The sequence below is a fragment of the Pleuronectes platessa genome, chromosome 1 (assembly GCF_947347685.1).
Source record: "Pleuronectes platessa chromosome 1, fPlePla1.1, whole genome shotgun sequence".
In the NCBI taxonomy this organism is placed as follows: Eukaryota; Metazoa; Chordata; class Actinopteri; order Pleuronectiformes; family Pleuronectidae; genus Pleuronectes; species Pleuronectes platessa.
In genome coordinates, this window is record NC_070626.1 from 4,078,499 (window position 1) to 4,105,737 (window position 27,239).

The 27,239-nt window shown below is 39.8% G+C and overlaps 1 protein-coding gene across 2 annotated transcripts in view; it reads left to right on the forward strand.

Moving 5' to 3' along the window:
- Nucleotides 1–172: 172 nt before the first annotated feature.
- lrrk1 (leucine-rich repeat kinase 1) overlaps nt 173–27,239 on the forward strand; it is a 56,635-nt gene continuing 29,568 nt past the window's right edge. Inside the window, exons 1-23 of one of the 2 annotated variants that reach the window (XM_053412854.1) lie at nt 173–587; nt 1,731–1,859; nt 8,746–8,936; nt 9,409–9,580; nt 9,877–10,056; nt 11,825–11,961; nt 12,292–12,518; nt 13,812–13,939; nt 14,678–14,841; nt 16,185–16,322; nt 18,343–18,455; nt 19,677–19,747; nt 20,320–20,449; nt 21,367–21,479; nt 22,280–22,512; nt 23,162–23,326; nt 24,426–24,598; nt 24,705–24,825; nt 25,024–25,183; nt 25,689–25,867; nt 26,002–26,099; nt 26,389–26,560; nt 26,648–26,817. In XM_053412854.1, the coding sequence (XP_053268829.1) occupies nt 1,790–1,859; nt 8,746–8,936; nt 9,409–9,580; nt 9,877–10,056; nt 11,825–11,961; nt 12,292–12,518; nt 13,812–13,939; nt 14,678–14,841; nt 16,185–16,322; nt 18,343–18,455; nt 19,677–19,747; nt 20,320–20,449; nt 21,367–21,479; nt 22,280–22,512; nt 23,162–23,326; nt 24,426–24,598; nt 24,705–24,825; nt 25,024–25,183; nt 25,689–25,867; nt 26,002–26,099; nt 26,389–26,560; nt 26,648–26,817 (3,305 nt within the window). In that variant the 5' untranslated portion in view covers nt 173–587; nt 1,731–1,789. The remainder of the gene's footprint in view (nt 588–1,730; nt 1,860–8,745; nt 8,937–9,408; nt 9,581–9,876; nt 10,057–11,824; nt 11,962–12,291; nt 12,519–13,811; nt 13,940–14,677; nt 14,842–16,184; nt 16,323–18,342; nt 18,456–19,676; nt 19,748–20,319; nt 20,450–21,366; nt 21,480–22,279; nt 22,513–23,161; nt 23,327–24,425; nt 24,599–24,704; nt 24,826–25,023; nt 25,184–25,688; nt 25,868–26,001; nt 26,100–26,388; nt 26,561–26,647; nt 26,818–27,239) is intronic. The other variant, XM_053412926.1, reaches the window with a different exon arrangement.

The window sequence follows — 27,239 nt, forward strand, 5'->3', positions numbered from 1 at the left end:
AAGAGGAGTTCACTTTTATAAATATGTAGCCAGGAGAAGAACCGTCCCTATTCTGCCTCGTATTGGTTTACCCTGATATTATTCCCTAAGACTAACCAATCATCACGCGTCGTTCCTAAAACTAAACCAATCAGAGGTATTTTGGGGGCGGGTGCTCTCTCACAGAGAGGACGGGAGAAGAGTCAACTGCGGTAGAGTGAAGTGATTTCTACCAATGAGCTTTGATTTATATGCGATAAATAATGTCCGCTGTTGACGCTGTTTAAAGACGCGTAGACAGGAGGGTCTTCCTGAGTCGACTGGGACAACTGGGTTTGTGTCAAACTCTCCAACAACACGGCCAGTAGATCCGTTCGTCCCGCTCGGACTCGCCTCGTCTGCCCTGACAGCTCGTGTGTTTGTGTGTGTATGTGTGTCTGTGTGTGGGTGTGTGTGTGTGCGTGCGCGTGTGCGTGTGTGTGTGGATTGGAAAGTTTGCATCGCGGAATCAGGAAGTTCAGTCAAATGCTGATGTCCAACACTGATCTGAGTCCTCTCCGCCTGTAAGAAGTTTACTGCGCTGAACCGCCCGGAGCTCCGAGCATGCGGTGAGTTTATTGTCACATTTTGTCTGGTGCCACTGTGACAGCTCATATATTCATGAGTCGGTACGTGACGTTGTGGTTGAAGAAAAACACCAGTACTCTACTGCCCATTACTTCATAGTTACTATGATTTAATGCTGTACTTCACTGTTCAAACTTTCTATCTTTGATGGGTGTCACTGGTTTTAAATGTCAGTGGATTTTGAAACCTCTCCTCTTTTACAACACGATCCAAACGTGTGGTTTTTACAGTAGGCCTATGTGGTAGCAGCAACGTGACAGTGGGGGGTGCATATACATTAATCTCAGTGGTTGGTAAAGCCCACCTGGATGAAACCCACACACACATTCACGCCTGTGTGTGTGGGAGGATGGAAGAGAGGGGGAGATTTTGTATGTTTACAAGAGAAAACTGAATAGAGAGATCCAGAGCTTGGGATGAAGGTCTTATGTTTTATATTTTGTTTTCTGGAAAGATATGTGGCTAGAACACTGACAGTGTATACTGGAAATACGGCTACAATTAAAATGTAAATTTTTTATGCTTGTGTGTTATTACTCAGTGATACCTTTTTTTTCAGTGCCAATATTTGTGTATTTGAAACTATAATGAAATATATTTTTTATATCATTAACTTAATTATATAAAATTTCTCATTAATTTGTTTATTAAAGCAATTAAAGTATTTTGAAATTAATCTAAATTATGATTTAATAAGTCAAATTCAATTACCAACGCTAACCGCTGCTCTGTGGCAGTCTATCAACTAAAGTGATGTTGTCGATCACGACAACAGCAACAATTCATTCTCAAGTTCTATACTGAGTCGAGCATCACTGAACTTTGAATAAACAGATGCACAGCTCTTTGTGCAGCAGCTGTGGAGCAGCTCCAGGCTTCAGAGGACTGAGTCCAGCAGTCGGTCTTTACCTACTGTGGCTCAACTGCAGGTCATTTTTTACAGTTTCACAAAATAAACTACAAACAAGCATTATCACAGCAAACTAGTCTAACTTAATTGCAAATATATATATATTTTTTTGACTTTTTGGAATCCAACATGGCAGCTCTGCCGTAAATCCTTCCTGTATGAAACGTGTCATGTTCAGTTTTTACTTCAGGGATTTTTTTCTTTGTCACTGCAGGGTGATGGCTGAATCCATGCCACTGCTCTGGTGGTAGTTCGTCAGTGACTCCAATAAGAATGTCTTACTGGTCTGTCGGCCTTCCCCAGGACTCCAGAGACACTCCCAGCAGCATGGAGCCACAAAGCAGTGAGTTATCTGCCTGTTTCTCATCCATCCCACTCTAAAGTCTGTCACTGCACACAGCCTGGTATGGTGTTAAAGGCTTCAGGAGGATTCATGAAGATTATGACTGTAAACTAAAATAAATGGATGTGTAGAGAGTCTGCAGCGCTGCTTAAATATAGCAAAAACAGAACTGAAACTCTGATTACTGATAGCCACAAAGCTGCCTTTCACTGTATGTGAAAGCTAGACAGCTCTCACTGAACACACAAAGAAAGAGTTTTTATACGCTCGTAGATCGTACTATCTACCTAGTATTAGGATTCACTGCAACATATATTGATATATCAGATTTTTCAATGTCTGTATGTAGTCAACAACTGACCATCAAATAAAGTGTAATGCAGTTATGTTTATATAATAATAGTTTTCACATTGAACTGGAGGGATTATAATTAAGTGGTCTTGTAAAAATAATTTAGTTTTTAACTTTTATCTCAAGTAAAAACTAAATACATTGCAGAAAGCTTTTTTTTAAATACCCATGTTAGATAAAGTCTTTAAATTTAGATATATATTCTTTTAAGCCTCTTTCACTTAACAGTGAATCTCAGCCAATTTTCGAACAATTTCAACACATTTTAACAACTGAACACTTTAAACGCTTTCTTTTCTCTTGCTTTCTTTTCCTCCTATATCCGTCTGCTACTTCTCTTTGTGAGTGAGAGTAATGCGCCTCAGCTTGTCCTGTCAATGATGTATATGCAGTGTTGAAGGTGTTTTTAGAGGAAACCATGTGAAGCGACTTTTTCCTGATTCACTTCTCAATGTCTACTCTCCCTAGACAAGCTGCATCAGTTAAAATAGAAGCGCTCTGTCAAACGTTGACAATTCTTGATGATTTATCGGTGATTTGTTCGGCACAGATAAGACGGCGTCTGGGTCCTGGATTTGTGGGTACTGCCTGGCTGTGTGGCAGTTTGCTCTGACTGTAAATTTAAACATGTTTCTGTGATATTGCTCTGAGCAAAATATTAGGAAAGCCACATGAAGCCCTGGCATTTGCCAGAATTTGCCCGGTAATACATTTGGGGGTTTCCTATTTTGGGGCCTTTTGTCATATCTGATCCACGGAAATTGGGCAAGCCATTAATTTCCAAAGGCTGATATTATTATAATGCAGGCTCTAGTCTTAGTCAATTCTCTGCAAACTGTGTAGATAGAAACAGAGAGTGCCCAAGAGAAAAAATATCTTTTACACCAAAATTAGAGTGTGTATGCCGGTTTTTGTCTGCTGCCTTCATTTGATCTCGGAGGCTGAGAGAGAAGAAATGGAACCATGCACATGGACAAATAGAGAAATTTGACACAAAGATAAGAGAAAGGAGAAAATAATTTATGGATATATAATAATATATTTATTATATAATAGGTATTATCAAACAGAATTTAAGAAAAAGGTCTTGCAGCTTGGTCGATTGTGTGAAGTATTTCTTCCTTTCCCTGTTTAAATTGATGGAAACTGATTTTTTTTTTTTTTTTTACATTTTGGTAATGACTTTTTGGAAACTTGCAAGTGGTGATAGGATCTATCAGATATACTGTGAGTGTGCAGTGGACCTGAATATTGCCAGGGAGAGAGAGACAGGAAGCTCAGAGGCTGGTGTCGCTCTTAAACAAAGGAGCATCATTCCCTACTCCCTATTGCTCCCCCCCCCCCCCTTCTCCTCCTGTTTCAGTACCTCTGTCTCCCCATCCTCCCGCTCTCCTTAGCTAGTCAGAGGGAGAGGGAGAGAGGAGAGATCATGCAGAGAACAGAAACTACGATGGGTTAGGACGCTAAGGAGCCGTCACGCAGCAGTTGAAGGGAAACCATGAAAAGAAAACTGTCTGCTGTCTATGCAATGGTGGCACGAGGAAGAGCAGGATTTGTTGTTTCGCTATGAGCAGGTTAGTAGGAGAGAGAAGCAGAGGGGCAGAGCTAAATGGTGATGGAGCCTTGTTTATATGCTGCACATGTAGGACGCATTGAGCCTGTAATCTGCTCTGTGGAACCAGATTATGGTTATAATATCTGGATCAGCCAGTGTGCTCTGAAGATGTTATAGATCTGATGACTTCTGCAGAGATCATTAATGCTGCTTTGGCTGTTTATGAGAAACCATTAACCTGGTTCTGATGCCAATCTTCTGAATGCATCTCACTCATATACATGTGGGTGAGTTACACTGTGGAGGATTTTAGTGGGATATGTCCTTGCTGAGCAAATGTTGCTTTAGAGGCTTTTCAGTGACCTCAAAAAGAAATATTACATTTCAAGTTTTTTTTTTTTAGTTTGTGACACTGATGCAAGTATATTTTTTAATGAGACAGTCTTGCTAGCATTACCGTTCAAAATAATAAGAGCTGTTTTGGGAGTGGTGGCTTCGGGCAATATTTCAACCTGTATCATATGTTTCAGCTGCTACTATCCGCCTACTAAACTCTCAACAGTATGTGATTTGGTTGGAGCATGAAAGACAGAGAAGCTTTATATTTTTAAATGAAAGCAGTGGTTGTATTCTGAAAAATAACACAAACAAACGTAACTTACAAAAACTTAACACACAAAATGTATGTAAAACACACACCATCTGTTTACAGAGCCACACAGTGGAAGCGGTCCTTTCCTTACGGCAGTGCTTCATAGAAAGAAGAGGCCTGTGTGTGGTTGTTGGGACCCCCCCGATCACTGAGTCACCATTCACAAACGTAAAACTGTTGAAAGAGAGTGGTTACTGTCTGTCAGAACCTTCAGACTTCACAAAACAAGACTATACAAATATACAGATGTATTGTGTTTTTGAAGTATCCAATACAGGGTCATCCCATCGGGTGCAAACATGAGCTGAGTCTCCTGCCCAACAGATTGCCCAACAGTGCTTGTTTTGGCCGTGAGTGCTGAATACTGAAACTGGTTCCTTCTTGTGGTCCGGCACCGAGAGAATGAAAGTAAAAGTGTTTGGTGTCTTGAGGATCAACCTTTAATTTCTACACAAAGCTTCAAACCGAGACTAATGAATCCCTGCTCAAATTTATTGGTTAATCAATTTACAAGGATGTTTTTTCAAATAAAAATGCATCTGAATCAGCATATAGATAATTGTGGAGAAAGTATTAATTGAAAATCCGGAATGAAATTCTGTTAGCTGCTTAAGCAGCTCCTTAAGCTGCTTAGGCTCCCTAATACTCACAGCAGTTTTTCTGATAACTGCTTTTCTCAAAACATTTTTGTAGCACTTTTGCTTCCATTGAATAGATAAACTGCTGGAAACATCAGATGAGAATGAAGCAGCACTATAGACAAAAAGGGTCTAGGCATGTACAGTACAGTTGTATGGAAAGGTTTGGCTGGAAGGCCTATCCGATTATTTGGGAGCCAGACCAGCTAGATGTGATGTGGCAAATCTGACAGCATGAATAGATTCAATTATTAGTAAATTAATTAGTTTCTCTATTGATAGAAAATTTACTTTTGGTAATCAAGTTATTGCTAAATTATTTAAGCAGACGTGTCAAGCCTTTTTTTATTTATTTTTTTCCAGCTCCTTATATATTAGACATGTATCTAGAACCGATTTCAAGGGGAAGTGAGATCACAAGGATCTCACTTCCCCGCCCTATATGCAAATACGAAGATAGAGCCGTAATGTTGTTTTTACCCAGTCTGAGTACACAAGCGTGTCAGATGTCCCTTTGTGTGTCAGTGTCTGTGACAGAGAGTGAGCAAGAAAGAAGTCTAATCACTCTCTGTAGAAAGATTTAATCAATTTAAGGAAAGTATTGATCATGGTAAACAGTGTTGATATTGTGGCGGTGGTTACAAACAAATCAACGATAAGAGAAAATATATGTTCGATTCGTAGTGAAACTGCTGCGTGTCAGAGGACGTCAGCTGAGTAGGAGGTCCTTTGTATGTGGGCCAGGACTGACTTGCATTCACACTGTTGACACATGTGGCCCAGAACCACTCCGAAATGTGGTTTGATGTGATTGTATCGCTTTCTGATCTGATTGTGTTGGGGCCACTGTTAGTGTGACGACTGTGACGACTTCAATCCACCATAGTTTCTTTGTTAGTTTTGCTGTAATATAAAAGATTGAATGAAGAATGATTCCAGTGTCCCTCGTATTCATTCACTCAGGTCTGTCACCTCGGTTTTTAGTGCAATGTCTATCCTTGGTCTCATGTTTTGTGATATAAAAGCGAGTGGGTTTTATGATTGTTACATGCTTAGCTGGTTTATCAGTTCTCCTTGCTTGAGGGTTTTCTGTCTGTGTATTTTCTGTAACAGGATCCTTTGTTTAATTTGTGGCTCAAGTCCCTCTCATTTGTCTCAAAAAAGATTTTCATCCTTCCTCTGCTCCCCTTTAATCACATCCACTGATTAAAACACAGATTTTTAGTCGACACTTCTTTTTTTTTTCCACGTAGCAGAAGTCATAAGGGTGTGTTTCTTTTGAATTCTAAAGTTCAGTATTGGAGGAGATGTTGGCAGCCTCATCCCTCCCAATGTCTTCTTTCAGCTTTCCCAGACAGGTCAGGGGAAGCTGTGAGAAGGAGTATTGATGGTGGATGGGAGGCACATGGGGGTCTAATGGTTTCCATGTCTCAGCCTTTCTCTTGTAACCTCAGCACGCCAGTCAGACTCTCTTTGTATTAATTATTCATAGAATAAACTCACTGGTCTACAGGAAACAGGCACATGGAGCTCAGACAAAGCTAAAATAGGAAACACAAGTGTTTGCTGGTGAGGTTAAATCCATAAAATGAGGTAGAGACTTTATTTTCTAATCTATGTAGTGTTTGCTGTACAAACAATAGCCCTGAAAAAGAAAATCATGCTGTTAAACAACCATTTTCAAAAGTCAGTTCTCAACTAACAGTCTTATTCTGTGCAGCAACTTAACACACCTCTTACAGTTGAAAACTAGAAAACGCATGTTGTGGCTCCTGTTTGCACAGGACTAATATAACCTGAAGAAGTGCACTGGTGAACTGAGGCCATGCTCTGCTTGTGTCACATCAAGTGTCAGAGTTGTAAATGAGTGAATGATCCTTACACTTACTGTATGACATCTGACAGCAATGTAGCAATATGCTGTTGTTGATAGATGCTAATAGATAATGCTACACCACTGCCTCTTCTAGCTGTTCCAAATAAGCAGTAGGGCTGCTCGATTAATCGAAATCTAATCGTGATTACGATTATGGGGTCAAAAGATCTCCAAACTACTACAATTGAGTTGAAACAATTATTTGGCATTTTTTTCGAAAGAGACGCGCATGCGCAATTCATTCATTCCCCCAAAGCATTCAGCGGCCCAGCTGACTGTCACTCACTTTCAAGCAGCTGTAAAGTGAAGGAGGCGAGTTGTGTGTGTGGTGACCGCCGGTGAAAAAAAACAGCGCGAGTGTAAAAGCAGGGAGGGCAGCAGCAGACCATGTAGCGGCCGCACCGCGCCCCGCTATTCTCAAGCGCGCTCCCGCCTGGCTGTTCAGACTGGTCAGACCGGACACGCATTTCTCCGCGCCGGTCAGTCGGTCATAGAGTGTTAGGGTTGCCTTCATTAAGGGTTTGAATAACGGGGCACCGATATCCTTGTTTCACAGAGGAATGAGACACGCAGCCGTTATCGGTGTTTACCAGAAATGGAAGTGTTTAAAAAAATAAAGCATAGACTTCAGAATAAGGGCACATATTAATAATCGTTTAAATAATCGTGATTTTGATATTGTCCAAAATAATCGTAATTATGATTTTTTCCATAATCGAGCAGCCCTAATTAATAGTTATATACACATGTTCCTCAACAGCCTGGATATACATTTTTGTGTTGAAGTTGTCACACATGCCCACAAAATAAGTCTATTATCATCATCAGGCCAATGTCTCTACAGAGACATTATCAATGTATTATTATCCTGCTGGCCTGCATTCCTCTTAGAATGTCAAGGTATAATCATCGCACAATTTCTCAATAGGTAACATTTACCTGTGCTTAAAAGTCAAAACATTTGAAATTTGAACATTCTAACAATGTAGAACATATGGAATATTTAGGAGTGCATGCAGTTTGGGGGTAACATATCCTTAGCTGTGTAATGTAGCAATCATTTGAAGTTCTGCATGAAAATCAATGTTCATGGTTTCACTAAATAAATATTCGTGCTTTGATCAAAGATATCAACCTCTGTGCACTACCCATGTCTTATAGTGTCAAATTTAGTTCATGAAGATGGTAGCCCTTATATGATTTTTATGTCAATTTAATGATTTGTGGTTATCTTCTCTGGAAACTGGGGTCAGACCTATGGGTCAGACCTTCCATCAGATGGCATTAAAAAACACCAGGCTATAGATCTAGCTCGGGTTCATTTTAATATCTGTGTCACAGCCACATGTTTCTGGTCAGCTATGTGTGTGTATTAGTTCCACAGAATGTTTTATTTATTTATGGTTTAATTTACATCTAGTAGCTTAATTGGATTTCACACTTGAATCCGAAAGATATTAAAAACCTTCCCCAAGTATTTGAATGGAAACCCTCAGCAGTCTTTTCTGTCATTAGTCACATAGAATTAGGACTATTAACTTGATATTGACATTCTCATTAGTATTTGCCTGTAAATACTAATATCTTTGTGAGTTGAGTGTCAAGTGCTGCTCTACCTTTTAGTACTCGTTCACATTGTACACTAATCCACTCAGCTGGGACAGTGTTCTTTAATAAGATGACCTAGTTCTGGGTGTCTGCTGATAACAGGCCTACAGTAATACGATGTGTTCAACCTGCACTACGCCATATGATCCTATTTTTCCTCACAAGTACTCTTTCTATTCTCTTGGGTGTCTTTCTCTGCTCTCAGGCTCTGGGGAGGAAATGGGAGCCAAGACATCGTTGGTGGATGCTATGGGGGCCCACTCTGCTCTCGCTCCATCTCTCACGCTGGAGAACATCCAGGCGGCGTACAAAGAAGGAGAGGAGATGGCTGCCAGAGAGCTGATCCAGAGAGCCTGCTGCATGGAGTGCAGTGCAGGGGAGCCCCTGATAAATGGGGTGAGTACACCCAAAATACACATGACATGTGGTGGCTGGGCTGTAGTTATCAGTGTCACAAGATGTGTTATGCGTGCTGAAAACTATGGTTACTGTAATATGCTGGTAATAAGCAGGTCAGGGCTTTGTAATACTCACACCCAGCTGATCTGGTTTAAGTAAATCAACCCAAAAAAATTAGCTCTCATCGAAAGAAAGTGAGATAAAGAGAGAGAGAGAGAGAGAATATTCTTATACGAACAATTGTAAGAGAAATTTATGATAGGAATACAAACACATCTGAACTACACCGTGATAGAATCACTGTATCAGATCCCCTGAAAGATGGTCAAGATCTTAACTGATCTTTTTCAGGTTTATTGAAGTTCCCATAAACAATAAGAGCTGGATATAAAGATAAAAAAAAGGAATATTCAACAGGCTGTCAACTATAATTGTGTGTGTTTTTATACATATATTTATATATCTATAGGAACATCTCCTGTGTGTGGCCACTCAGCATGGTGATCTGGAGAGTGTGCGTTACCTGCTAAAAGAAGCTCGTATCTCGGTGCCACAGGAGCCATCCAACAGCAACCCAGCCATCATGGCAGCTTATTGCGGCCACACCAGCCTGGTCAAAGAGCTGCTGGATGCCATACCAGGTAGGAGAAAGAGCGACGGCTCAACATTCACAAAATATGAGACAGGGCTGGCCTTTAATTTGTAAAAAAATGTTTTAATCAATGGACAGTTGGTACTTTTCACCCTTTGAAAACCTGTAACTCTAGATGAGCTGTGTCAAGTCTGAGAAGTTAACTGATGTTACCAAGCTTTACCTGAAATTGGAGATGACAAATGTTTCACAATTAATTATAAACTGCAGGTGTGGAGGAAGAGATAGAGCCGAGACGGTCTAATAAAAGGGTTGAATTATGAGAAGTTTATGGCTCCCTCTCAGGTCCATGTCTAAGGAGAGACTTACTGAACTGGATGCTGGCTACATCTTGCCAGCAGGGTCACCTGGATGTGGTCCGGTTGCTGGTCCTCAGCTATGACGCTGACGTCAAGGACTGTGCCATCCAAAGCAATGACTTTGCTGTTGTTACTGGACTGCCACTGTATGCTGCTGCACGGGCAGGTAGGGAGACGGACATGTATACACTCCACATTACACATTATACATATAACAGAAGTCTTCTTTACTGATTGATAATTCACTGTTCCTTCAAAAAACATTCAAAATCTGTATTTTATGTTTACTTGCTTTTACCATAGATGCCTTCCATTAAACTAATTCGGCAACTCCCTTCCCTCACTCTAAACATCTATGAATCCTGCCACTATATCCCCCGCTCCTTCTTCTCCATGGAATATTTAAGGGAATGAAACACCCTTGATGATTGCAGAGTTCAATCTGTTTTGGGACAAGTGAGGACAAGAGGAAGCATAAATAACTGAATGGAAAGCACCCCATATCTTTCCTCTTAAAGAGTTTATACTCACACGAGACACCATGACACAGGCCTCCATAGATGGCGCACAAACTGCAATATGCTCTCAGCCTCTAGTGGGCATACAAATAAATAACGTGTGAATAAAGAGAGTAGACTTCACACTTAAAAACACTGAATATGTGTACAGGAATTTATAGTGTCCCTTACCTCCAAGTTGAAATTGTCTCTTTGTGCCTATAAAAATTACTACTTAAAAATTTAAATGATACCCTAATGCTGGTAACTGTCTGAGCTCTACACCTAGAGATCATTCAAATACTGCATGTTAGTTAGAATAATTGTAAGACAAAAAGACAAACTATTAGTCTGACTTACCCATTAGATTAATTAACAATAAATCTATAATAAATAAATCGTATTCATGTAATGCTTAGTGGTGTAATGGCTTGGTTTTGATTTTGATATTAATTGTATTGATGTAGTGATGAAAACTATCATTTAGCAACATCTTGTGTTGTTATATAATAGCGATACGGACGTGGCCATAATCGATTCATTTTTTTTTGTGCCAATGTCCCATCTCTACATAATTATAACCACCACTGCCTCCTGATTAGGACAGACACATATTAAAGGTCTGTCGTCTTTTAACGTGTTTGAGTGTCCTGTCAGAGTGTCCTCCCTCCACTCTGCCGCTGACCTGTGCTAACTTTACACTTTAACAATAATCACTGACACTATCAGAAGTTTTTTAATTTTTTTACATTACACACAGTTGTTACATTTACTTTGTGAGATGCATCGATGATCGTTTTATAGTCAAATCGTAGCCATCAGAGTCGAATCCTGAGGTGCCTACAAATTCCCAACCCTAGTATAAACGTTACTTCACTCTGCATCACTATTGACCCTGAGGAATGTTACTCCCAGAGCTGAGCCCAGGAATCAACAAAGCTCCTTCACAACAAAAACATGAACAAACAAGCGCCTGCTGCTGGGTTTCCACAGTGTGACCCTGAAGTATTTGAATGAAGATGTTAAGATGACAGATCCCTTCAAATGACAACAATGACTTAGAATTCAAAGTTAATGTGTGTAATATGTGAATTCTTCTTTAGAGGTGGATTCACTGATGCAAAGTTACACTGACAATCACAGCAGTATTACTGTAGATACACTTGGCACTCACTCTGATCTATGTTACAGAATGTAATTTCACTCACTCGTGTCACTACTGCATGAGGATTAGTATTTGTATTGTGCTTGAATTGTATAGCCTCATATTAACGGTGGTTTTAGTCATGAATATAGAATATCTCCTATGTGAAAATGTGTGTATTGTGGATTGTAATAAGCTGATTCCGGGAAAATGCTGTAGCACATGGTGAAAGAAACTGAACGAACCTCTGCTAATGTGGAAAGAGAGACTGAGTAGTGTGTTTTGTGTTGAAGGTAATGAGGAGATAGCTCGCTTCCTGCTGCAGAATGGAGCAGGATTCTCATCCTACACCCTGATGGACCATCCAACCTTCAGCAAACACCTCCTCAGACTCCAGCTCCAGGAAACATCCCACGGAGAATTGAAGGAGGTTTGTAGCGCAGGATTCGTTGTTTCTAAACCACTGTGAGGGTCTACACAATATAGCTCGATCATACACACATGAACGGATTTTCACCAAACTTGGTGGGAATATTACTGTAACTTAATGTTTTAACGGTCTGAACCTTACAATGTAAAGTACCTTGAGATAACATTACATTTCATTACATTTCATTTCATTTAGCTGGCGCTTTTATATAAAAGATCTCTTTATATAAAATGTGTTGCTCGGTCTTGATATTGTCGTGGTGGCCATATATAAATCGGTATATTTGGAAGAGCTGTCCACTTCTGATAGAGTTCCTCTTTGTGCATGCAGGCTGTCAGAGTGTGTTGGAGCGGCCTGCAGCTGCCCTGGTTGGAGCTGGATTGGTTCATGGACATCTCCTCACGAATCACCCACCTGGATCTGTCTTCCAACAGTCTGACTGCTCTGCCCTCTGTGGTTCCCTGGGGCCTAATCTACCTGCAAACTCTAGATCTTTCTGACAACATGCTGAAGGAGCTGCCTCCTGCTCACAGCTCTCATGAGGTCATCTGCTCCAGGTACACATGGCAGGAGGTACTGTGGCCTGGCTGCAGCTGTGATGTATACGTTTCCACTGAGCCCCAGGGTAGCAGCTAGTCAGTGTCCTACATCTTTGATATGATTGATTTCCTCCAGTTAATTACATTTGTTGTATAGAGTAACATGGTGATTGGATTTCAGACATGTGTGCATCAATATATTGTTACTGCTATTTTCACAATTCACAATTTAAAGGAAAGAAAAACAGAGCTAGATCAGATTAATGTGTACCGGACCAAGGTATGCACAGAGATCAGAATAAGGAGGGAAGTGGTAGCTTCCATCAAAATAAATAAATACAGATGTAAAATAGACACTAGGGCTGCATGCACCACTTTCGGGAGTATATCAAAGTGTAAGATATGTAATGAAGAAGTAATTTCCTTTTGCCACTAGGGCGCACTGTGATTGTATGCCTTTTAACAACTTTTAATGTGGGTGTTACAGTGTTTTTGTGTGGGTTCAAGGTGTTTGGATGAACCTCAACAAAATTGAAGTTGATCTAATGAGTAAATCATTAGATCAATCATTAGATCAAATGTGTAAATCAGCTAAAATAGATACTACATTCAAAGTGGCTGACTCCCTGTTGGGTTTAGCATTTTGGTCCTTGAGACTTTTTTTCTCGTCTGATACATGTGTGTACTGAATCCTGTAAATATCGATGAAATGCGACCGAGGAGCTGCGTTTTTGGGGGTACTGTGGAGCAATTTTGCCACTCTCATTTCAAATTACTCCAGGAACCGAAAATTGACACCACTTTTGAATTTCCTATGTAGTTCCATGAGTTTTGGAGCATGTCTAGGCCCCTTAAAAATGCAATCCTTTTGCTTGAATAATTATAATCCGAGCAATTGTCAGTGCTTGGGCCCTAATAGATTAACTGGCACGAAAGTAAGACAGTAAGTCCCTGGCATAATTTGGATGTGGAGCATCGTTGATCGAAGGCAATTGTAAAGGAAGAACTTGGTGGTTTGTTTCAGCCACAAATTGGAATTACACTTGACTCAACCGAGTGACCTCAACTCAAAGGGAGGACGACACCAAACCTGAGTAACGATGAAACAATAAGATTTTACTAACACAAAGGTGCCTTTCAATTAACAAAACTATGGGAGTGAGCAGGCCTACTCTCCAGCCTCCCTTCTGCAGGGAATCTTGAGTGTATGGGGAGTTTTTGTTTGTTTGAACTGTTTTGTTTCTCTATAATATTGTAAGGTCTCAACCTAACCAGGTGCCTCAACGTAATGTATGTTTTTCTGTTCTTCAGTTTGAAGCAGGTGAATCTCTCTCAGAACCAGCTCACCAGTTTGCCCCCCGGACTTCTCCATCTGATCCACATCCAGAGAATTTCTGCCGGCAGGAACCAGCTCAAAGTGCTGTTCGAGATCCATGACAGTATGTTTCAACTCTGTTATAATTTAGTTAGTGAAGACCAAAGCAAACATGATTGTTTACGTGTTTGAGATGCAGTGGAACTGGAGAAAGTTAATATTTTCAGGTAATAGTCACCTTAACCTGTGTTTAGTGGTTTTCAGCTGTATTGTATCACCCCACGGTGCTAGAAAACACAGAGCTAATCCAGAATGAAACTGCCAAGTGGTAGGCTGCAAAGATCTTTTATAGTTTGTATAGAGATTTTAGAAATAATGATGTCCTGTTAAATAAAAAACAAGTCTCCCAAATGCAGCAGAGAACAGCAGCTTTCTTTTCTCTGGATATCCATACAGCTAACAGTATACAAATATGCAGAGGCTGTCAAGTTCTTTGTCTTTGTTCTGCATTCTGGCAGTATTCACCAACTTCCACATTCTTTCTCTGTGTCATCAGTTGTTGGGCAATATTCCATCTAGGGACCTGGCAATTATACTTTTATAAATGAATACATCATCACAGTGGCTTTTGATTGAAGTTGCTGATTATCACCTAATCACCTGATTGATTTGGCATGTCTCTGCATGATGTTCATGAATATGTGTAGGTACAGCCATTTAAATACTTTCTGTCGATTCATGTTTCCATAAATGTTTGAGACAATAAATGTACTGACTCAAACTTATTGAGAGTAAAAGGAGAGGAATGGCCTTTCGGTCACCGAGGTCGGATTTAGCCACAGCTTGTGCTCTTTCATTTCAGCTACAAACTGGATCGGCCTTCGTAAGTTAGAGGAGCTGGACGTGTCCGATAATGCACTGACAAGTCTGCCTGTGGCTCTGATGCACTGTTTGAAATCCCTGAGCTTCCTCAATGTGTGCAGGAACAAACTGAGCAGCTTCCCTGACCCCTGGGCTTGTCCCCTGGTAAGAAACCAGACAAATTATAATGATCCACTTCCTGTTTGTTGAATCAGCAGATATTAAAAAGATTTTTCTTTTAGTCAGAATAGATTATTTTAATCTGTTCATTATCTTGGATATAATGGTTACTGATGTATTAATTGAGTTAATTTAATGAATTTTTATAATCATTTAGTAATAGTTGGAAGTACCTGTTTTTATGTGGAAATGTGGGTTTCAGTATGGGCAGATCTTCAACTAAATTAAATCTATGTAACTAATAATGCACAAATCAATGTATTGTTCTTGTCTCCACAAAACACTTTTGGAGTTCAGGGGTAACAGTGTAGCTGAGTAGTTACCTATCTTTAGACGGAATAAAACAACAGAGAAATCACAACATGCCTCCATACTGCTGGTGTGGTGTCATCCAAATGTCACCAAGCCACGACATTCATATTCGACTCGAAGCAAGGTCATTAAAATTGGGTTTTAAGCCTAAAAATCCACCAGAAGTGACTAAGCTAGCAGACATTAGCATTTCCGATGCTCCCTGAATGCACCTCATCAGAGGACATTCAGGCTTAATAACCTGTAAATGACGCCGTTTTTCTGTTGTTTTATTGCATCTGGAGAAGGACTCACCATTGACCTCTAACAAGTTTAACCCTGAGACTCCAGAAGAGTTTTTTTTGGATTTAAACAACTGATATATCTGAATTTCCCACGGGATTAATAAAGTATCCATCTATCTATCTATCATTTTAGCAGTACCAATACCTCAAAGTACATCCACGAAAGGTGTCAAATATGGGCCCTTTAATGGTTTGGCCCTGTTGAAAACTGGCTTTTCGAACAAAAAACAATTCGGCGAGCCATCTACACAATCACTTTAACTCTAAACACCTTTTAGTGCTTACAATATATTTAGCTTTTGTCAAAGTCTACTTACATTGTTAGTGGCTCCTTCATACAAATTAATTTGAACATTAATTAAGTATACACAATATAGGTTTTTCTAATGTTTGATGTTTTGGATTTTTGGGCCTTTGTGACATCCTAGACTGGGTATATTGATGGTTGACAAAAGAATGGACAGAATGTTGTTTAAAGCTTTGATGGATTTTTTATGGATTGTGCAGAGAATCTTCAACTGGATTACGTTTATAATGCAGTTTAGCTTTATCTTTATATATAATTACTTGAATACATATTAAAAATAAGAAATTACTGCTAAAATCTACAATTGTCACTTGTGGCTGAAATAGTATTTGACCGGACCAAAATCTATATTTTAGTAAATTATATATTATTGTCGATTTTTTACATGATAACAAAATAGAATTTATCTTTGTCCAACTCTGCAGAAACAATGCAAAGCTTCATTCAATGAAATTGAGAGTCTTCCAAACACGATCTCCATCTTCTGGAGGACTAAGCTGCAGGAGTTGGACTTCTCCGACAACATCCTTAAGGAACTGCCCTCATACATCTTCGAACTGGAGGTAAGAACCATCTGGATCTGTTCTAACATGTCTGAATATCAATCGATCAATCAAGCGAACATTCGATCACACACAGTACTTGACAGAACAAAAGCAATGAAAAAATTTGAAAATGAAGAAACACCAAAGGCAAATAAAAAAAAAATATGAGAGAAGGTTCAGGGCATGCCTTAACTGTCAAATAACTGCCAGATCATTTTGATAATTAGCTATATTTTTTTTATATTGGACACAGATATTCACCGGTGCTCATCTTCATCACGGCCCTCATAGGATCATAGAATCCTCTTCAGCAATTTGTCTTCAAAGTAAAAGCATAATGTTCATTGTTGTAATGCTTTATATCTTGATGACTTACAGAACTTTTATTTTTAAAGGATGTGAACTGGGTCTGAAGATTGTGTTGATTGTTTAACAAACTTGTAAAAGAGACTGCATTCTATGTATAGAAAAATAACAGAAATCAATGATTAATTTATACTTATATATAAGCCACAAACGTGAAGAGCAATAAAGCAAATTCAATTCCATGTTATGAAAAACTGACCATAAAATCTTCCCTGCAGATAAACCAGGTAGGATAGGCACAAAGTTTTCGAACTTCACTCTACAGTATAGACTTTAAAAAGCTCTGCACACAACGTTCAGCACACAATCAAAAGTGGACTCAATAATGACATGGAATAATTGTGAAGTAGCTAAAGAGCATTAACACAGAACAAAAAAACAGTCCATTCCAAACAGAAAGGTTTAGAGTGACGAAGAGAAAATGTTAAAAGATCTGCAGGCTTGTTTTAATCACACAAACAAGCCTGCAGATGGCGCTGCTGCTGTGTGGATGACCCGATGTTTCACTCAGTGACTTCATGTTCGTGTTCTGCAGCTTTGAAGGACCCGGAGGTAGGAAACAATTACATGCAGATATATTCTGCTCACGTTATTATTCAAATTGTAAATTTTGGAATTGGCACTTTAATAGAAAGGCTAGTTAAACAAGCAACACAAACTGAGAGATGCTAAATCACATTTATAAAAGGGATCAACTCTAAAGTCAGTCAAGCAAGAAGCATTTCATTCTTCTCACGTTAGTGTATTTTCTCATCTTTATAATTTTTTTATTGATATTAACGGATTGAATGAGTTGTACATATATGTTGTCTGCTTTTCTCTGTGGCCTAAAACATGTTTGAGTGCCGTAATTTCAACCAATTTATTATTTAAATGTAAATACATAATATTAAATTGAACATATAAATAATTTATGTTATGTTCACTGAATTAATATGATGTATATCAAAACTTTCTGTTTACAGAGGCTTGTTTGATGAATATGCCATGGAAACTCATGGACTTTAAGTGAGCTTTAAGATGTATGAAGTCAAAATCTTTCTGAATGAGGCCAAATGGCTTTTTTCACATCAATCCTTTCAGCAAAGCAAGCGGAGACATTAAAGCATCTTCATGTCCTCAGCAGTTGAATTAAGTGGCCCATGCTCGTAGTTGAGCCTCAACTATGTTAAGTAATAATTTATAGATGCATTTAATTTTGATGTATTAATCAAGAGGGCTCCTTCAGACTAAAATCTCCTTCTCTTATGAATTAGTTGATCTTACAACCCAATAGCAACAATAAGAAGATGAAATAAAGGGAAGTATAAGAATACAAGTATTTCGTGGTTAATATGTATCCTGTTCTTCCACAGACTTAGAAAGCTCAGTTACTTTTAGTGGCACACAGACATCTTGATTTCTTTTGCTAGGTCTTACTGCTTCAACAGTATTATAAAGGCTGCGTCATCATATTTCAGAATATTTGGCTCAAGAACAAGAAACAATACGACAATGCTATAGCATCATAATTAGCTTAGAGCAGCAGACATAACCAAACAGTGAGTAGGATTAGGATGTCTTATGTTCTCATTGCATCACAGGGATTTGAGCTACGGTACAGTGTGCCAGCTGTCTGTCCTGAAAATGGAAAGGCAGATGTTTGACTGTATCTCACCTCTGTTCTCATCAGGCTATGGTCTCACTGAGACTGTGTGGGAATCGTATCATCACCCTCCCAGCCCCCAGTAAGTGGAAGTGCTCTCAGCTCAGGACCCTTGATCTTTCTAGGAACCAGCTTGGCAAGTAGGTCCAAACACATACAATACTTCACACTTTATCTATGTACACACGATCAGCTGGGGTCAGCTGTTACTGAACAACTGTATGGATGTCTGTAAAAAAAAATCCTGCACAGTTTTATCACACATCAGCTTTGAAGAGCATTGCTATAGAGATAAAAATTTCGATACCTTGTCAATAGGGTATGGCAATCTAATGATTTACATCATGATAGATCATGAAGACTTTTAGTGACTGCAACATTTTATATCTTTAACCCTTGGTCTACCCTAATAATGTGGATCAACAATATGTTTACAAACCAACAGAAGGATTGTCGAATAGAAAGCTGTGGCTGTTTCATGCATGACAGATTTGAAAAACAATTCATCACCACATCTGTCTTGTCAACCAGCAAAAGTGAGAAGCTGCAGTCTGAATCTTTTGTACATTATTTTTAATGATTAAAACTTGGAACCAGATATTGCAATGCAGCTGATAATCTTTTTCCTAGAATATATGCAGGTTTTTACTAATCATTATGCTAACCAAGTAGTTTATTAGGAACACCATATTGTCATGGTCATGAAACCAGTTGGAAACTTTTACTTTGTGACATAGTCGAGCATTATCCTGCTTGAAGTATCCATTAGAAGATGGTGAACTGTGATTAGCATGGTTCGCAAAAATACTAACACTGTAGCTTTCAAACCATGATTGATTCCTCTCAGTAAGCTTCAAGCATTCTTATCCATTTTCCTCGGACCTCTCCTCATCAACAGAGCTGCTATTCACTGGGTGGTTTTGTTGTGGCTCCATTCTGAGAAAAACCTGTGTAATGAATGCCTTGTGTGATATCTCAGCAGTCTCAGAAAAACCCAAACCAACAATCATATCACTGAGATCATGAACCTTCACAAAAGCTCCTGACCTTTATCTGCATACACTGCACTGTTGCCACCTGACTGGCTGATTGGATGGTTTCATAAATGTTCCTGTTTACGGGTGTTCCTAGTAAAATGATTGATGTGTGTATTTAATAAATCATACTATTCTTAAAGAGTCTCTTGTGCACAATATTATTGTTTTACTTTATGTCAGGAAAACTGTCACTGTTATAGATAATTCTCGAGAAGTGAAGCTTGTGTAGTAACATTTCATACAGTATTTGTTTATCACACTGTGCAGGTTTTGGGCTACAGACCTTATTATTTCTATCATATTTGTCAATTTTGTATCTTTTAGAAATGAAGAAGGGCCTAAATCCAGCAGGCTGTCCTTCCTGACTACATGGAACAGGAGAGACCCAGACCCAGGTATATCTGATCGTTTGAACCTTAATACAAATCAACATAAAGTTGTGATCTTGCTAATAACAATGTGGACTGTGATGATGATGTCAGGATCGAAGGGTCTGGCTTAAATATTGTTCTTCAGTCACTGAGTTGATAAGATTTTTTAAATACAATAATGTACCTCAATTCAATAATATCCCAACATTTCTTTCTGTCCTTGCAATTGTATCACAAACTGAACATGTTTACTATTTAGGCTTTAACCTCTATCAGAGGGAATTATGTTTATCATACCCTTGACTATATTGAGTATAGTTTTTTGACAGTAGTTGCCTATTTCATCATTTTTTTTATGCTCAATCCTGGTCCATTCTTGATGCTCTCTCTCGACATATTTACTTTGTTAACTGGGAAATATTAAAAAAAATGAAAAAAACTTCCCTCCCATGTGAACTGAATCATCTCTGACGCTACGCCTCAAACAAACCTGCAATCCGACTCTGATATCACGGACATGATGTGGTCTGTTTAACCCATGTGGTGTGTGTTTACACATGCATGCTGTGACCCCCTGCACGGCTCTGTCTTGGCAGTGTGTTCCATAGAGTTTCCCATGATTCTGCGGGATTCACTGGAAGTGCTTTATCTGAACGACAACCAGCTGGAGTGTGTTCCCCAGTCAGTGTGTGGTCTGCACAGCCTCTCTGAGCTCTACCTGTCCAAGTGAGTCCCTTTGTCTCCATGCCAACCTTCACCTGCATGCTTTCCCTAACTGTCCTCCCTCTGCCACACTGATAATGCTGGTGTCATGGTTGTCGAACTACTGTCTCTAGATCTTTGTGTGTTTTTATCTTTCCTGTCACCGACAATAGATGCCTGGGAGGTGCAGGGCACGGTCATTGCGTTAAGTCTGATGTTCCTCTAGAGGGCACTCTTGTCTCTCTCAGTGCCGTAGATAAGAAATTGGAACATCTGGGTGCTTGAACATTTCCCCTAACACCTATGATTCATTGCTGCAGACAGCAGGGTTCATAATCAGCCCCATTCTGCTGATACTGATTCAATACATACTCAATATATATATACATATATTATTTTTTTTAATTCCAGGGGAGTTGACACTGAAGAAAACTTTCTGATATTACGTGACCATAAAAAGTGAAATGGTGAAAGTCTATTAAACATTCAGTAAGATCAGTAAGAAACAAATTACATCTGCTTGGGTTCCCAACTGATATCGGATTAGTCACTGGGAACTGCTGTTTGGTATGAAGTCAGTATGAGTCAGGTCCTACCACAGCTGTCTGCAGCTGTTTTATACAAAGATCCCATTGCTCTGCGCTACACTCTCCCCAGAATGATTGAATTTTTTGGGAAGTCCTGGATCTACATTTCCTGTTACTGCCAGAGAACGACTTTGGCAGTAAATCCATCTTCGACTGTTTCTTAGAAAGAGGCTTTGGGACCCTGTTTGACTCTTTCAGTAAAGGTCCATGGGATCCATGAAACATGATGATTAAAGTAATTGATTAAAGGAATAATTCGAAACTGACACTTGCACTTGGAGGGTAGGAAGCTTTGAAAGAACCTCCCTTAATGTGAATCTTTGTCCCTTATTATTTCACCTGCTCTGGGAACAGTAATCCTGGAATCCGGGAGCTTCCAGTGGAGCTTGGTCGGCTCTCCAACCTGTGGCAGCTGGACACAGAAGACCTCAATATCACTAATGTTTCCCAGGAAGTGAGAAAAGAAGGTACTTTCTAACACAGGACTTTTCTAAAGGAGTTTCGGCTAGAAAGAAGAGCTTTGCCTAAAATTATAACCCTTAAGATATAAGTTCACAATATTTAAAGTGTCTCTTAAAAGATCAAGTTTGCATTGAAACTGTTTCTGCGGGCTGGAATCATTCCTCCTATTCATACAGGCTGTTAGGTGATCCCTTCCTAATGGGCTTTCATTGTAAGTGATGGGTTTTTCTGTGCAGGAATACATTAAGTTGGATAGTGTTTCCATGATGAGCTAAGTTGAAGCAGCCGTAACACAAAGAGGGAAATCTCTGACCTTAACCGAGAGATGAAACCAATTAATTTGTGTAACTCAGACTGCTGGAGCCTCAGATGAACTAACATTGGAAGCCTGTTATCAGAGGGAATGTTTATACAGAAACCACTTCACAGTGTTAACATGGAGCCCTGATGACTGTAAAGCAAAACTAGTTTACAGTCTATAACATGGATTTATTTTTGTAGCTCAATTAAATTTGTATCAGTTATGATAGAACTGTTCTGAGTCCTCGGAGCATGGCGATAACCCTAAAAAGCTAAAGTTGGGTCAGATTTGAATTAGAAAGTTGCTCTGCAAAATGTAATGGACAATAAGTTTATTGTTCATCTTCATATCTTTCTTCCAAATCCTTGGAAGAAAGATTGGAAGAAATATTAAGCAAGTACAAAATGCAAATGTATCTAAAACTTGATCCTTGAGGAAAGGTCACCACGTATTTGGTTTGTTTTCACTCTGAAAACAGCATCTTGATCTCTCTGGTTTTGTCAGGTCCTGCGTCTGTGCTGGCTTTCCTCCGCGCGCACCTTCGAAAGGCAGAGCCTTGTAGACTGCTGAAGATGCTCTTGATTGGCCCTCCGAGGCAGGGCAAAACGATCCTTCTTGAGGCCCTACAGTCCGGCAAGGCGTCTACCTTCACCCCCAACGAATGCAGCATCTCCACCTCCATGATGGAGCTGGAAAAACCGAACAGTGGCAAAAACAACGTGAGAAAAACAGCTCCGGTACATGTGCATACTCAGGGGTTAAAATGGTCTTTCCTATCTTTCTAAACTGTCTTTGTCAATATAAATTAGGAAAATCAAATATACTGTCAGATGAGCCTAAAAATGCAAAAAAACTAAACAGCAGAAAACAGTCCTTATCCTTAAAGCCTACACACAAACTTTAATGGTATCTCATATAGTTTGGTTTTATTTATCCAGTTTTGGGCATCTCGCCTAATGTCAGCTATGATTGGCTCCAGACTCATGCGAGGATAAGCTGTATAGATAATGGATGGATGAATATCCAGGTTTCAGATATGAGACACAGTCGAGTTGAAAGGAGTTTAATTTTCTGTGCTCAAAGTGTGTTTTTATCAATGTCGTACCTCCAGAAACTGTGTTTCTGTTTTTCTGAATAATCACGGAAACAGTTAACAGTTTTTCGGGATTTCTTACTCATAAAGTCACTTCAATAAAGCTATTATACAAAGTCTCTGGGTTTGTCTTTTGGAAACTACAACAGAAAAAGGGAGTGGAATTCAATAATAACATAATAATCTTTTCAAAAGACTGAGTCACCTCAGGCTGATTCCCCCCCCCCCCCCCCCTTTCCCCCTTTTTTTTGCTGACTCGTCACATATTCACACTGTCATCTTGTTACACACAGAAAGACTGTGTGGCGTTCAACGTGTGGGACATTGGTGGTCAGGCCAGCATGTCCACTGTGAACCAGTGTTTCTTCACCGATAAGGCCCTGTATGTGGTGATCTGGAACCTGGCTCTAGGAGAGGAGGCTGTGGCCAGCCTGCAGACATGGCTGCTCAACATTGAGGTGAAATACACCCCACCCTACACATATAAACACACACACACACACAGAGAAACACAAACTAACACGCACACACACACAGAGACACACAAACGAACACGCACACACACACAGCTGTTCTTCAGTGTGAGTGGGTCAGAGGATGAAGGGTGTGTCTGTATAAATCAGACAGTCGTCAGTGCTGAACAATGGTTTTTGTGTGTTTCCAGTAGGAGTGGGGAGGAACTGATTTATAGGAGAATGATTTGTTAGTCGGACCACATAAACCACATGTTATAATTTAATGGAAGTATAAAAACTTGGATGACGTTGAAACTGCTTGCATAATTTCACGGAATTATAGAATCAGAATTTCTAACTGATATTTAGTAATGCCTTCACTTTGCCTCCTTCTGATTAGTGTGGTTACTTTATTGTATTATTTTGCCTGGATCTGTTTCAGAAGGAACTTCGCACTAAGAGTTGCGTCATTTCCTGTTTGACATGATCCAGTCAGATTTTTATCTTGACTATCTACCTTGGACCCACATCACCTGCAGAGGGCTGATCAGTGCCTGGGTCCTGAGAAATCACATAAAAAAATGTTGCAAAGACTCACTCTAGAAGAAAACTTCACTACATGTAAAAAGCCATTTCACTGACAGTGAAGTGAAGGAGTAACACAACACAGCACGTGTGCTCGGAGAGGAATAGGAAGTCAGATGCGGGGATTTACTCCAAATCTAATGTTATTCTTATGCTTTCTTTTTTATATATATGGATATAGATGAGCAATGTCCCTTCTATTATTGGTGGTATGTCTTTTTCTGTTCCTCCCAACCACTGCTGCTACTGTTTTAAAGTGTGTAGTCAGTAGACTATAGATGCTCTTGTATCCTCTCCAATCTATATGAAGTCTTATGAAGTAAGTTCCTTACCCTGAGGAGCCATTTTGCATTAGACACAAACCACAAACACTGTTGTTGGTGTGACCAGGGTTAAGTTGATTTCGATTAAACATAAAATCAAATACCTTGTACTGTGACTTAAAAAGAATATCAACCTATTTTTCAATTTTTCCCTTAAAACACACAAAGTAATGGTGAGTTACTCTGCTCTACAGGCTCGAGCACCCAGCTCTGCCGTGGTAGTGGTGGGAACACATTTAGATCTCATCGACACCAAGTTTCGCACTGAGAGACTGGCCACGCTGAGAGCTTACATTCTTGCTCTGTGCCGATCGCCTTCAGGGGCTCGAGCCACCGGCTACCCTGACATCACCTGGAAACACCTGCAGTAAGCACACTTGTTTGTACTTATTAAAAAGCAGCAGCTCTGTTTGCATATTCTTCATTTGAGTCTGGCAGTGTATTAAAAGGTGTGTGTGTTTCTTTGTACTCAGTGAAGTGTCCTGTAAGACTCTGGAGGGTCTGGAGGGGCTGAAGAAGCTGATCTACCAGGTGGCTCTCACCATGAAAGACAACAGCAGTTCAGCCTGTGGCAGTAAACTCCTCGGCAGGCTGGTGAGTGAGAAAACTTTGACAGCTTCAACACTGCGCTATTGGAATTTTTTGTATCTCCAGTGGCTTACTGATGCAGCTGTGTGATGTGGATTAGGCATACACAAATGTACCGAAGAGACTTTTGCAGTATTTCTCTAGGTCAGTTCCTGTAAAAACGTCATTAGAAGCCGAAGTTTATCATTGTCTCTTCTCCTGTAGATCCCAAGGAGTTACCTGATACTTCAGGAAACCGTGATGGCAGAGAAGCAGAGGCGAGATGCTGAGGGAGATGTCCAGTATCTAACTGATGTCCAGCTGGACCGCATCATTGAACAGAACCCAGGAAGTGACATCAGAGACTATGAGGACCTACAGACTGGTAATGTTACTTGTTCAGCTCATCATTTGTTTGACTTGTTAAACAACGGAAAGTACTGAGAACCATCTCCCCCACATCAAACTAATGCACAAACCACCTGACCAGTCTGTTCATTGAACAGAGAGAACAAAGTGATATATTTATCTAATATCTATTGAGACACAAAATGACTGCTAAATATCAAAGAAACATAATGATACTCTTCAACTTCAACATCATCAGAAAGCACCACATACACTTCCATTGTTACGCAGATGACACCCAGCTGTACATGTCTATTAAGCCTGCTGAATCTAATCACTTAGTTCAACTTTAGGAATGTCTCAAGAACATCAAGGCCAAAAATTATTACTTCTAAATTCAGGTGAAAACTGACAGAAGAAATATCATTTGTTCTAAAAACCAACCTGATGCTGCGGCTGAATATTTCTCAGCTCAGCAGCACTGACCATTATTAATGAACATTGTGTTCATAAACCTTGTCTTTTTGCTTGTTCACATACAGCCATTAGCTTCTTGATAGAGACGGGGACCCTTCTTCACTTCCCCGACACCAGCCACGGCCTGTGTACTCTCTATTTCCTGTGTCCAGTGTGGCTGTCTGAGTGCCTGGAGAGGATTGTACACCTCAAGTCCTCTCGCTCTGTAGCCAGGAATGGAGTGATCCAAGCTGAACACCTCAGGGTGAGACTCAAAGAAACTTAAAAATATAAAACTTTTATAAATGCAACAAAATATCACGAGATAAGATTTGCCGGTCGTTATTGTGTTAAAGATTCCTTTCTTCCTCTTCTGCTATAATAAAATCTGTTGTGCAGATGCTGATGGTAGGAACCGGCTTCACCCAGCAGACGGAGGAACAGTATTTCCAGTTTTTAGCCAAGTTTGAGATTGCTCTGCCTGTAGCCAACAACAGGTATAGTCCCCTAACGAAATGATACCAAGTTTATACATATGAAGTTTCCCCCTGCATTTGACTATTTCTGCCTTTTTACAAAATATAATGGAATAAATCCCAGGGACTACACATGGATATTAGCAAGCTTACATTTTTCTTAACATATTATTCTATTTTCACCATTTCTAAATTACTTAAAGCATCTTATTAAAAATCTGGCGCTAGCTGATGCACTAGCATCAAGCAGAGAGCATACAGAAGTTTCTGTAAATATGTATTTGTTTTCATTTGACTTCTCTTTCTGTAGCTATCTGCTGCCACACCTCCTCCCCCCCAAGCCAGGCATGGACATCCACGGGTTCCGCCAACAGGTCAACAACACTATACAGCGCCTCTTCAAGATGAGCTTTGTTCCAGCAGGATTTTGGGAGCGCTTCATTGCCAGGATGCTCATCAGCCTCACAGAGCTGGACCTGCAGGTACTGAAACCATCAGATTCTCAGCATTCACCTGTTATACACTATCAGCTGTTTTCATTCATGGCCTGAAATGTTTTGTCTGCACAGTCATTTGAGCCTAAAAGAAACACCAGGGCCCAGCGCAGTAGGAATTCTGTGATCTACAGCTTTGCTGGAACCCAGCAAAGGAACCGCTGCAGCACATTCAGAGTGAGGCGCAGCCAGACCATCTACTGGAAGGAGGGGCTGCTGGTCACTTTTGACGGCGGATATCTCAGGTCAGGACAAAGCTCGGGCTACAAGGATGTGTGTGGTAATTTAAAGAGCCAGCTCTTGGTCGAGATAAGCAAAGTTTGGTGCAAAGTAATCTTTGCACCAAACATCATAGTATGGTGTTTGAATAGTTTAAGAAGGCCAATCCCTTATTTTAAGCGCCAGTATTTTTATTTGATGATAAAAGTTTCACATATTCAGCGTTTGCCTCACAGAAAGTTGAAATACTTTTATTGCAAAGAGAGAAGATTATTATCCTGTAATGTCCATTTCCTACATCTGTTACAATCTTAGCAAGTTCAATTATTGTAAACACTGATGGGGAGGTATATTTAGTGGTAAGAAAATCAAAAGCAAATTTAACTGCTAAGAGAAAAGAGAACATTAATGTTGAGCTGCTTCAGCCAGTGTAAAGAGTTTCCTGCAG